Source organism: Falco rusticolus, chromosome 3, assembly GCF_015220075.1.
Source record: "Falco rusticolus isolate bFalRus1 chromosome 3, bFalRus1.pri, whole genome shotgun sequence".
Classification (NCBI taxonomy): Eukaryota; Metazoa; Chordata; class Aves; order Falconiformes; family Falconidae; genus Falco; species Falco rusticolus.
In genome coordinates this window covers 50,143,649-50,157,018 of record NC_051189.1, presented here as the reverse complement: position 1 = coordinate 50,157,018, position 13,370 = coordinate 50,143,649, and the positions used below count along the sequence as shown (strand labels likewise).

The following is a 13,370-nucleotide window of genomic DNA, read 5'->3' as shown; positions in this document are numbered from 1 at the left end:
TATCACTGCTAAAAATAATTGTCCTTTGCTATGGAATAGTTAGTTGGCTAGCTACCTCACTCTTAAATTCCTATAGATGATCAAGTAAGCAGGTGCTATCAGGCCCAGATCAGAGTCCAAAGGTGGTTGATTCTGCATAAATGAGATCACATGGAAAAAAAGTTACTTCAGATGGATTTTGTATCAACAGTATCTATTACAAATGAAATGCTTGTGATAAGAAGGCTTCCCCAAGTGAGAAATAGGGTTGTGGCTTTTGTATCTTTCCTCATAACCACCCAAAGACTTCACTTCTGGGTTGAATTTTTTCATGCAAGTCTGATTTGATGGTTATGTGCAGTTGATGATGCCTTCCAAGGGTCTCCTTAAGTTTTATTACCAGTAGTTGATCAATTGTTTTAGATCAAAACTTTCAGAAAGGACAAGGAGGTTTTGAGACACAGAAAACTGTAATGTTTTCCACCTGCCGTTTTCAACACAGAAAACCTGCTGAAGTGTCTGTGCATGTTCTAGCAGCTGCCATAGAAAATTTAATTATTTATATGTCAAAGATACCACCTTACATCTCAGGTGATACAAAGACATCAATTTCATGCTGGTTTTAACCTTTAAAACATTCTACAGACATAAAAACCCCTATACACAGTTGTTCATTTCTTGTCAAAAAAGTCTTGGTTTGAACTCTGGCAGGACTAGCTTTAATAAAAAAAAAAAGAAGCATCTAACGTAGCTTAAACTTACAGATGGCCATAAATCCACAGCAGCTTTATTTCAAATTACTACTCTCACTTCTACCATTCATGCTCTTAGAGCTGACAACTATGTTTTTCTTATGCGCACCATTTTTCTTTCTTCTCCTTCCTATTTTTCTTGTGGCTGGCACCATCAAGAAACCTGTAGCGCATCAGTGCTGAAGCTTGTCAAGCACTGAGTGAATACGGCCACACAGAGGAAACACAGTGGGTTACTTGCAGTTATTCCTGCTATGTGTTGTCACCTGCCAAAGAATCCAGCTCCAGGAACAAACAAATGTGCATGCAGAGTAGCTCCAAGCCATCCGTCACGTGTTAGGGCTAATGTGCATCAACCAGCAGACTGAGCGTCACCAGAAGCCAGTAAGATGATGTGAAAACATGCCAGGCCAGTTAGAAACCGGTTCAGGTGGCAATGCCTCCACTCACACTCTGGTTTGAGTATTTCCTCTTAGCCTGACTTAGACTCGATGGGTGAGTAACACCTCCTGTTCTGCTGTGGAGTGAGGAATGGGGCCTAACTTCTAGCAGAGTCGTTGTCCACTGTAGTGCTGGCACACCACAAGAGCAATCTAACCTGTAAATGAAGATGTTTAAGCAGCAGTCAGAATGTCGCCATGTGGTAGACTATGAGCTATGTAATTTGGTTGTATGTGCAAGAGTACATGGAGCTTACGGAGAAGGGTAAGTGCGTGCTGCTGGGTCTGATCAGGCAGAGTTTGTAGGGGTCGGAGGAGTTTAGAGAAGCATAGTCCCTGCTCCTCTTGCTGGCTGCATCACTATACACGGTAGCAAGCTTATGTTTCCAGGAGATGCTGGAGAGACTTCTGTTGTTATAGTAGTAAGTAGGGGGAAGATGTAAACTGGAACTCAGCCTGGGTTTGGTTGAGCTTGAAAAACCTGGGTTGATGAACTGCATGCACGTGCAAACTCCAGCAGCTCCAGTTTGAGGCTGTGCTGAGAGCTCTCCGGCCCCTCTCCGGACTCCTTGGTCACCCCCCCCTTTCACCTGTGCTTCGGGTTGTGTGCTGGGTTCGGGGAAGGGAGCAGCAGCCGGAGCTGGGGGGGGGAAGGGATGGAAGAGGGTGGGGGGCGGGTGGCAGGGGGAGTCGGGAATACCGAGGGCGAGAGTATGTGGAACGGGAGGGTCGTTCTGAGGGACCGGAGAAGCAAATGCAGGCGTAGAGCGGCAGACGACGAGGCCGTGGGGCAGGTCCGTGAGGGGGCACAGCCGCAGGAGGGATGCCCGAGGCCCGGTGGCGGGCGAGGTGCCGTAGCGGGGCGGGGGCCCGCCCGGACCGGCGGGGAGCGGAGCTGGCCGGCCTCCCCTGGCTGCCCCCTGGCGGCGCGGCGGGGGCTCTGCTGCCGCGGGGTCAGCGCCGCTTGCCGGGGCGAGCGCTTGTGCCAGCGCTGCTCCCGTAGCGGTGCGTACCCGGTGTGGCGGGCCGGGGCGGGCCGGGGCGCCGGTGGGGCTAGTGGTTAGGGTGGGTGGGAAGGAGGACTTGTGCAATCGAAAGCTTTTACCAAGTGTATCAATTGAGCTAGCAGTAGTAATAGATAACTCTCTCTCTAGATCTACGTTTTGAGTTAATTACTTGCCGTCGGCAAGTAAAGATGAAAATTAAAATGTGAAAGGTCTGTTACCATGCATCATTATGTTCCCTGTCTACGATATAGGCTTTATGCTCTGTGTCAAGTCATGCAAGCATTTGTCATGCCTGGATGTGTTCATTTTTCAGAAAGTCAGTATTTTAAGGCTGTTAAAAGTAATTATTAATTACTGGGAAGTGCATTTGGTGAGGTAATAAATCAGAAAAATAAGGTACTAAATAAGGAAACTACAGATATGTTTTAATTTCACTTGACTGTCACCCCAGATACCTTCCAAAAGGATGTGTGTGTGTATATCTATATACACACGCATATATATATATATAAGATTTGATTGGAAAACTGTTTCAATGAAGAACATAGTATTTTCCTCTCATTAAACATTTCCCAAAGCAGTTTTTTTGTGTGTATGCCTTGAAAATCAGAAAGAACATGGGTTTCCTTCTTGAGTTTGGAACAGTTGTTCCATAAAAGTTGGGGCTTTTTTCAATAACAAATCCAGTTTCATGTAAATAACTCGGTCTTTTGGAGAGCCTCTTGTATGAAAACAGCTAAACAACAAAGACTTGTGTTATAAAAGAGACGAATAAGATTATTCTGGTAGTGTATGTGATAAAAGATGTATCGCATGATTCCAGCTGTGAGTTGCAGTCAGTTGTTGGCAAGTAGCAAGAATGACTCAGCAAGAGACAATATCAACACACATAATTGCGTTATAATGCTCGATAAGTGTAGCATGTATAACTAAAAGTTTCAAAGCATTTTTTTTCAGGTGGGGAATTAGCTCAAATGGTAGAGCGCTCGCTTAGCATGCGAGAGGTAGCGGGATCGATGCCCGCATTCTCCAGTGTATGTTTTGAACATTTAACTATTTATAAAATAACCCGCAGCTTTTAAAAATATTTACTCTTGATTTTTCTTGTATGATGGGGTAAAGAAACCTTAAATAATTGTATTCTAAAAATGTTAAGGTATTAAATATTTAATTTTTTTTTCCAAATCATGTTTGATCTTTTGCATACAGGGAGAAAAAAATACCATCTTTGCATGACGTAACAAAACTTACTAGCATTTTAATACAATAATAAATGAGATGAACAAATTATAGAGAAAAATAAGTGATGGATTTTGGAAATATGCCCTTAAATCTTTGGTTTATGGTTTGATTCATTAGTTAAATTTGTGTTTGATATTATAGTTTGGTGTACAATGAACAAAATTTTGTATTTCTGCTGTAATGTTTGTTATTTTTGTTATACTTTGGTTGTTTAGGCTATTTATTAGAAACAGTGGGCTAGAATATAACTGCTACTTCTGGTAGCAAGGTTGTGTCCTTTGCTCATAAGTTTTCGCATCTGTGAAATGTCATGGAAGTTTCCTCTTCTATGTAAATCTGTGCTTGCGCATTTTAAGTCTTATGAGATTTTTTAAAAATTCTAATTTGATTTTCTTGCTTGCTCACTCAGGTATTTGCTTGTACTTCCAGGTTGAGGCAGCATGAGGAAACAAGTACGGTGTACTTCCTATAAATACAGTGAATTCATGCAATCAGGATCTTGGGTGTACCCATATGAAACAGAAATCGGGAAACAAAACCTGTGAATTGGGTTTCAGGTTAAGGAAGGAGGAGATACTGTGCTGCATAGGTGTGCAGATAGCACCTGTGGAGAAAGTAGGGGAGCTTGGAGAATCTGCCATGCCATGACAAGAAAGATATTAACCTCTGGATGGATGGGATAGAAACTGAATTTGCTTATTTCTTTTGTATTCACCACATATTGGAGAGAAAAGAGTTACTGAGACTTTGACTGCTAGATGCTTGTTAAAATGAAGCCTATTGGAGAGAAAAATGTTATGGTCCTCAGTTCTCTCTGGGCTTAGGTAAAGATTTACATATCCATTTGCTTGGAATGAGACTCTTACCGTAGTTTTCAATGTGAATTATTATTGCTTCTATGTTTCTATTATTGCTCAATACCTGACATTTTCTGTCCTTCAAAGAGGATGAGTAATGTTGCTCTTTGTCAGCTAATCAGATGCAAGTTGTGCACTGATGAAATGAGAGAATTCAGTGGGGCTGTGTACAGAGGCACTCTGCAATGACCCTCAGAGCTATGGCTTCTGGCTGTAAGCTGTCTAGACTAATGACTGTTACATTTATGCCCAGCTTCCTACAGTGGAGCTCGTCTGTCTCTTGGGGCTTGTAAACGCACCATGATATGAATAGAAGGAAAAGCTTTTTCTCATTCCATGTGATGGTTTTATGTCCTTACTTTTTAGGTTAAACTATCTTGTGTAGAATTTACTGGATTGAGAGGAGCAAGGGTCCTAGACCCCAAAAGCACTACCTGTGGGAGGAAATTACCTGATGATGTCTATACAGCTTCCAGAGCCTTGTGTCAAAGGAGTGACTACTCTGATTCTGCCTGCACTTTCTGAGTCATAAGTTGCATAGAGACACTCTTTGTAAAGAACTATGTGGGAATTTGATTGATTTGAAGCTTTGATTGATTTTTGTTGCTATTGCCATTCACACAGACTATGTCCTCTGTAATATTGTGCTTCAATGAGTTATACAAGTTAGTTACTCATTCTGTGAAAAAGCATTTGTTTGTACTAAACTTGCTGGAAGATACTGTTATCCTCTGTGTTTGCTGTGTTCTGAGAAAGGGGAATAATTTCTCCTTACTTGTATCAATACTTTGTTCCAAGTATTACTTAGAAAATCTTTCTGGGTGGGGGTGGAGTTCGGGGACCATCATCTGGCAACTTCAGAGTCAGACAGTGTTTTACAGCAAGAGACCATTTGTAGAACCTGCACTCAAAAACCTCAGTTCCGTGAAACGCTCCTTTTAAATAAAGATTGTAGTACATTGGTTTTCTAAGCTAAGCACACTTCATTTCTAAGCTTTCTTATAAGGGGTGCTATATGATACTTTACAACGAAGTTTGTAAAAGGCTTTTGCTGTAGTGATTACCATTACCCTATTTTGACCAAGTTATATTTACTTGGTCAAAGGAGAAAGAACTCTTGAAGAGAGTGAGAGGTGACTTCGTTACTGGGTGTAAGCACTCGACTGTTTGGAAGAGAAGGAAATTGCACCTTTGAATGTGTTCAGCTTCTAGTTGTCATGTATTTTTCCTCTCAAGTCCAGTGTTGTAAACCACCACCACCGCCTCAAGTAAAGTGCCATATATATAATAATAAATAATATATATAATAATATGATAAATAAATAATAATATATTATTATTAATTAAATATTGTATATTTTTATAGTTTTATAATTTATATTAAATTAAAAATATTTGTATATTTTTATATTATTATTTTTATATATTATATATAATAACATATAAAATAAAATAAAAATTTAAATAAACATAATAAAAATATAATAAAAATAAAAAAAATTAAACATATAAATAAAGTAGCAGCAGAAGAGCGAAAGAAAATAGCTGTTCAGCACAGGGGGTTCCTCACCTAGGCCGGTGACCTGATACTTTTTTTACCTTTTGGCCCCTGTTTTGTCTTTATTTCCTGTGGTTGCAGTTACTATTGAAATAACTTGTTCCTGCTAAACATAAGCAAGTTCTACAGTCGGTAGATGAGTGTAGGCATGGATGGACTGTGGAGTCTGCTGTGTGCTTTCACAGACTCAAGGAATGCAAGTTGGCTTTTGTTTGGTAAGCCCACAACTACATTTTTGTCGTGTCTCAGAAGATATGCAGGTTTATTATTCATTGTTAGCATAGGATCATCCAAAAAAGAAGGATGAATCTTGAAGAAATGAGGACCTGGGCACTGGGTGGCTGTAGTGCCCCTTTCTGGCCTTGGAGACAGGCAGGTTCTAGTGTTACTGCAAGTATAAGCACCAGCTGGGGAAATAAATATATTTTGCTTCTCCTGACTACATTCAGGATTACCACTGTGGTGGTAATTACACCAGGCTTGTGTAGCAGTCTCTGATACCCCTTTTGCACTTGCTCTTGATAATCACAAAGAATAGGAAAAAAGGGACAACTCACAGCTTTTCTTTTTCTGTTCAAGTCCACAATATTTTCTACAGTTATGTTATAGTAGCAGAGAAAAATCTTCAAATATTGTGACTTTCTTGTCGGTATCCCAGCTGTTTTCACTAAAAGAAAGACTGAAACAGGCCACAGAAGGGAATCCCTGCAGTCAGCTTGTGACAGCAGAAAGCTCCACAGAGCATTAAAATGCAGCTTCAGAAACAGTTTCACTAAATACTTGGAAAGCTTACTTCTAATTCTGTTGGTGTAAATATTGAAACTCCTGTTTTATTTGTTACAGAAATCTAGTCAAAGCCAGTAACTTTATAAAGGGAAATGGAAATCAATGGCAGAGTTAAAAGCTATAGTAGATTTTTCATTTTTATGTACGCACAGACAGCAACCACGCCATTTGATCCGTAAGAAACTAACAAAGGAAAAATGAAGGGAGGCAGACTTGTTTGTGCAAGGGTGGTAGTGACTCCTCGTTGGTGGAGGTGTTTCAGGTTAGCCGGAGGGAAAAATATTTTGCAACCTTGCTTGTCGATCCCTACCAGAAGAATCTGTAAATGATTTTAAGGCTCTCTTTGTATAAACTGTAAAGCAAATAATGAAGTCTATTCATAAAATACGATGTTAAGAACAGCCTACGGGTGTCGTCGCTCGTTAGTGAGGTGTGTGGGGGACAGTCGTTTCTGTGAGAAGCTGCTGCTAGCGGCAGCCCAGTGCTCAGGCTGAGTCCTCGCTGCAACGTCACGGAGCCTGCGGCGGCTGCTCCCACTCGGTGGCTGCCGGCGCTGGCTCTGTGCCAGGCGCCCGCCAGCTGCCCCGGGCGCCCGCTGCCCCCACGGGCCCGGCCCGCCGCTTCCCGCACGGGAGGTGCCGGTTGGCAGCTGCCGGCGAGACCCGGGCGCGGTGCCGGCCTGCAGGGATGGTTCCTGGGTAGGGCGGGGGGAAGCTCGGCGTTGACTCCCGTGAGCCACCGAAATCGGAAATAAGAAAACTCCTTAATGGCAGTGTAGCATTAAGAAGCAGGCGTTCCTTTACTGCAGCGCTGGATGCGCGGGGGATCGCCCCACCTAACGCGCATGCCGTAGGTTTCGTTCAACCGAAATGATATAGTCCACACGTATGTTTCCGCGTTACGTTTCCCGGAAAATCATACATATTCATTTACTAGGCGGTACTATGTTAATGAAGCGTCGCGCATGCTCCTTGCAGGTATCACAGTCTTCTAAGGGGTCTCAAACAATAGTCGACCCTATAGTCACAGCTGACCGATCACTCAAGCTTAATTTGCTTCCCTTGTATGGAGAGTCCCAGGAGGATCCAGGTTTGTTTCACTAGCTACCTACACGGGGGTCTCCTCAGCGACCCTAAGTTGTAAACGACTCTTTCCCTCTTGGCATAAAACGACACAGCCAGGGCTGTTCAGCGATCTCGCCGTGGTGACTGCACTGACACAGACCACGCAGTTGCAAAGCTAAGCCCGGCTGCCTTACACGGTGACACGGGAGCGGCCAGACCGCCGCGGGGCGGCTCGGGGGCCCAAGGCTTGGCGGGACAGCGCCGCTGGGCGGCCGCGCAGGAGGCTGGCGGTTGGGCCCGCCCCATCGGCCCCTCTAGCTCCGCCCCCTCGCCTTGGTCCCGCCCCCGACGCTCGTGCGCTCTCCCGCCCCGTCCCTTTCCCGCGCGCGCTTCCGCGCTCCGGAGCTGCGGTTGCCCTGTGGGAAGTGACGGGGTGCGTCAAGCGGAAGTGACGCGCATCGCGTGCAGGCCCGGACCGGTGCGGGGGGGTTTGGACAAGATGGCTGGATCCACAGGTCTGTGAGGGGGGCCCGGTGGGCCTGGGGCGGGAGAGCGGAGCGTTGGGCTCGTGCTCGGGAGGTGGCCCGGCAAGGGCCGGGGGGGGGTCTCCTTTCTCGGGGGGTGGGGGGCGAGCTGCCTCTGAGGGGAGCGACCGGAGCGGGTAGGAGTTATCTTCTGACAGGGGCAGAAGGGGAGCTGCGGGGGAGCCGGGCCAGGGTGCGCTCTAGACGCGGGCCCTCCCGTCTGTAGGGCAGCGACAGCCCAGTGAGAGCCTGGCCCGAGGCGTGAATGGTGAGAGAAAGGGCTCTGGTTCTGTAATGAAAGTGGTGGGGTGCTGGAAGAGAAGACTGTCTGCTGAGAGACAGGATTGAGTCGATGCGTGTGCATACAGGGAAGGGAGGAGATGTTGCTAGCCTGGTAAAAGTGATGGAGGAAAAAGATTTGTACCAAAGATTTGTCCCAGTGTACCATCTGGTAAGTATACGAGTTGTGGGGCAGCAGTGTCTAAAATAAAGATTGGCTATTTCCCATGTTGATGCAGGGGAAAAGGAGTCGGGCCTGTGTTGTGTTTTGGAGCAAAGGTACTTCAGTTTGGTGGTTACTGCAGCATGGTGGGGAAGAGCGATGAAGCATCTTGCTGTGTCTTGCTAGACAGTCATTGGAGCCAAAGGGTCTCTCTTATAGGCAAACAGAAAGGCAAAGAGCTGTAAGTCGTACCAGGATTCCCATATCAGTAACCAGTAAAGCCCGTGTTGAGCATTTGCATGGCAGAATATTGTTGAAGGTGGTGGCAAAGAAAGGGACAAGAATATTGCTTCAGGTACTAAATGCAGAAGTTTAAGAAGCACAATTATACTGCCTCAGTTTCATGAGGGGCTTGAAATATAAAAAGACCTTTCCCCATACAAAAAGCTGAAGTCTTCAGGGCCTTTTTTCCCCTTCTTTTACCCCTGAAACTTTGTAAGTGGGATTGACAGAGTTCAGCACAGAGGAATGAAATTACCTCAGTGGTCAGTCTAGGCTGAATGTGGACCACTGATTTATTTCTGCTCCCAATCCACTGGATCATGGAGGGATTGAGATTATAGCAAAACAGAAGAAACTTCTTTGTATTGAAGCTGATTGTGGTACCTTACTGCTGATTCTGTAAGGAGAACTTGGGCAGATTTTTTTGGGGTGGGAGAGTCCTCTGCACTTGGTAACATAACTTTGGGGGTGTGGGATTTAGAGAGTGGAATTTGGTAAAGTTACAACAAACTTTGGGGCATAGAGCAGCTCTTGCAACTCTGAAAGAGCAGTCCAGAAAGATACGTTATTGCCTATGATAAACTGAACTAGAATGGATATGTTGGAGAAACTGAAGTTTCTCATGTGGAGAAAGTACTGATGGCTTTTTATGGCTATATGCACAGACGTGTGTGTGTATGTGTCTGTTTGGTTTGTTCTTTCCACATAGTATGCAGGAATTCAGATTTTTAAGACTTCGCCAAGAAGAACTGCTCTTGCCAGGAAGCTGTGTTACAGTATTTTGTGGAGGAGGGAAGGGAATGATTTGCTATAGACATAACATTTAACTCTACCTAGCTCTATGAATGTAATCTGCTCTTGCTATAGTTCAACTTGATCCTTGTTTATTTCAGAAAAAAAGAATGTTTTGGTTACATGAAGGCCAGGAATGAAATGCTAGCCCTGAGGAAGTCAACAGCAAAACTTTTACTAAGGTCAACTGTCTCAGTTTCATCCCAGAAATTCCTTTCCTGGGCTCACTAGTTCTTTGAAAAATCATGTAAAAAAATACGTGCCTTTAACAACAAATAATTTAGTTTGAAAGTAGCTGTTTTTTAATGTGTGCTAAAGAAACTGTGTATGTCAGTGTTGTATTATTGTTGAATAAGTATCTTACCTGCTTTCTAAAATCTCCTATATTGTCTAATTTTACATGTAAATATGTATGTCCTGGAAATGGGACATTTGTAAGCTGCAGTTTGATTCATCTTCCAATATTGCAACTCCATCTGCTTGAAGCTGGACCTAGGTTGTTTGTGTAGCTACTGCTGGAGCTCTGGGGAGAAACAAGTAAATTTTTTTAAAGAAGAGAAACAGCTATTTTTGATATAATTAGCTGATTTTTATATTGGTTACCTGGAGATTCATTGTGTTAATCTCTTTTGAGAATACAGAGCAGAAGATGTAATTAAGCATAGTTTCAGGTTAAAAGAAATTTTACCAAAGCATGCCATTTTAAATCTCTTGTGTAACTTGAGAGACAGATCAGTAACATCATTAAAAGGAGTTAATTCAGAAGTTAATTTCTGCATTTCCATAATTTGGGTTTTACTTAAAATTACCGTATGTGTATAGGATATAGATATACCTATCTAAAATACTAATGTCTTCTAAAATTCAGTGATCGTGTCACTAAGCAGTTAGAACTTATGTGTGAAAAGATGAGAATTAAGGCAGCAGTGTCTAATACTTTCCTCTAACTATGGGCTGCTAAAGCTTTTATCTCCTTCCCTGTCAACTGAGGGCTTCAAGAGCTTAGGGGAGGGTGAATAGGGCTAAATTAAGGCAAACTCCCCTCCGTTTGCTGAAACTGTGTACTTGAGGGGGGGGTGGGGGTGGAAATCAACTGACCTACAGTCAGCTTGTAGTCACAAGCAACCTTTTTTGAAAGTGCTTTTACTGTCTTTAAAGGAGTGCAGTTAGATCCCAAACAAGTATTTTTTTTCTGTAAAATCCATACTTCTCGTTTCCAGCTATTCTGTTCTCTAAGGGTGAATTGGCTTCTTCGTGTGACTTTCGTTGCCCATGAAAAAGATCTTTTCCTTTGAATTTATATAGGATTCATTCTTTGAATAGAAATGGCACAGTGCTCTATGTCAGTGCCTTGTTTTCTTAACTTTGATTTTCACTTCTGTTTGCAAACATTTAGTGGTGGTAAAAGCGGTTCTGAGTGTGCATGAATGCAGCTGTAAAGAGGCTGATATTAAAAATGAGGGGCTAGAAATGGCCTTGAGTGTGTTCAGCCTAACTCCCTGAGTTATGAAGCAAGGACTAACTGTATTTTTCCTGGGGATTGGGGTTTTTCTTCTTGTTTGGTTTGAAAGCTCCCCCCACCCCCCCACCCCAAATCCTCCATTCAAAAAGATTCTGTAATGTGAGATAAGGTTTTGTAATACTTGCCCCTAAATCCTTAGCAACTCTTCTCCATTCCAAATCAAGCTGATGTCTGTCTGTTCTGTGCTTAGTGGGATAGGGATTGATGGATCACCATAACCTGTGTGGAAACTCCTAGATATTAAGAGCCATTCAGAGGAGTAATAAAGGAATTTATTCATAAGTAGAATGTATAAGTAATGTTTTAAAGACTGTTTTTTCCATATAGGAGTTGGTATAACTTAAGGTTTGTATCTAGAAAACTTGTGTGTTAAACTGCACAGGTAGGCTTCTCTTCACCTCTGACCTGTTGGATGCCTGTTTCCTCACTTGTGAGGTGGTTGGTTTGTTTTTTTTTTAACATGTGGAGGAAAATTGTCTGTTTTTTATCTAGTATAGTTTACCTTCAGGACTGTATTACTTCTCCCCTTTTCTCTATTATGCTTCTGTCACATTGTTCACTTATCCAGAACCTGTCCAATAAGTCAGTTTAAAAGCTGTTAGGATTTTACACTCCTTCAAGTTTGTTCCGTGTATTTATAAAGTTAGCTCTGTAAGCACAGGCTTCTTGAAGCTGCAAGTAATCAGACAAAACAAAAGAAGTAAAATACTGTATTCTGTGAGGCAGCAAGCACTCTGTGTGGGGCATTTTTCCATCCTGTCCTATGCACAAGGAATTGCTACTGTGATTGTTCTGCCTGCTTAAAAACATCTTGGCAAACCACAAATAATTTAGATGTGCTTCAGCTGGGTTGAGAACAATCTGGCTTCTAAATGACTTTTAAACTACCTATAGACCATCAGTTCTTTGCAATAGGCAGGATACTCTTGTTTCTTCTCCGAGCTTTACCTGTACCATTTTCCTGTCTTTGTTGCTGGTATTTTACAACTCTGTCTCTAAATACAAGCCCCAACTTAGGTCTTTCTGCCACACAGGCTAAACACCTTCCTTCTGAGATAAAAAAGTGGCCTACTTTGTAATCTTCTATTTGTTTTAAGAGCTTGTTTGAAATTCAAGGATGTTATCAAGCATAAGCCCATTATCTAAACTATTTTGTACATACTTGGAAAATTTTAGCCTGAATATAGATAAAACACACACAGTTTCAGCAGTTGGAGGTAGATGGACCATAAATCTAAGCATGGACGAGAAGGCTTCTCATGTGAGAGAGCTGGATTTCCAGGTCTTTTGAGTAGTTGGTGGAGTTGAAGTACATGCGTATTTGTTAAGTGTTTGTGTTTTGCCTTATGGAAAACTTTCTTAAAGGCAGTGTTAAGTACGTGCTGTGAAAGTGTTCAGCTTCATTTTATTGACAGACCTTTCCTCCCCTGTCTCCCTGCTCTTACGTGTTTTTTCATAAGACTGTAGCTTGTATTTCATCCTGACCAAAACTTTATGAAAAGTCCTAGATCAGCTTCAGCTACTCATGTCACTTAGGTTTTGTTGCCTTGCTGTCTCAATTAGCTTGTGAAAGCCTCAGCACAGATTGTGGAGAGACAAGAAGGTGCTGTGGGGAAAGCATTCAAAATGGTCTTGATTTAAGCTGTACTCAGAAGGGTTTTGCTACATGCTATCCTGCCCGAAAGAGTGTTTTTCTTTGTATTTGTCATTTGGAAGACACTGATGAGATATAATTCAAATACTACTTTGAATAAAATCAGTACAAAACCCTATGACTGTGAAGCTGTCAAACTGGTTCTGAATAACATGAGCTTCTGTTTTACAGCCTTTTTGAAAATCTGTGGTGCTTTAAGTATGTAACTAAATCATTTCTAGTTAGCATTTTGGAACAAATGGAACCTTCAACACTTAGAATTCTAAGCTCTAAATTAATTCTTTTATTTCAGAAGGATGGGAAGCTTAAACTAGGTTTTTTAAAAAAAGATGTCTAACATCTAGACAGACTCAGTATCTCCTTTTTTTTAAAAAATGTTGCATTAGACATTTAAACTGCACAAAGAAAAATCACCTCCTTTCCGTGCATTTGTGACTATTCGTAACTGGATAGTTGTGTGTTTGCAGTT

At 42.5% G+C, this 13,370-nt stretch overlaps 1 protein-coding gene and 1 non-coding gene across 2 annotated transcripts in view; both read left to right on the top strand.

Moving 5' to 3' along the window:
- Nucleotides 1-3,137: 3,137 nt before the first annotated feature.
- On the top strand, nucleotides 3,138-3,210 carry TRNAA-AGC. Its single transcript has one exon. It is a non-coding gene; the product is annotated as a tRNA-Ala (tRNA).
- Nucleotides 3,211-8,069: 4,859 nt separating this feature from the next.
- Nucleotides 8,070-13,370, top strand: part of UBE2V2 (ubiquitin conjugating enzyme E2 V2) — a 30,584-nt gene continuing 25,283 nt past the window's right edge. The window contains exon 1 of the mRNA XM_037379402.1: nucleotides 8,070-8,200. Within this exon, the coding sequence (XP_037235299.1) occupies nucleotides 8,185-8,200 (16 nt within the window). The 5' untranslated portion in view covers nucleotides 8,070-8,184. The remainder of the gene's footprint in view (nucleotides 8,201-13,370) is intronic.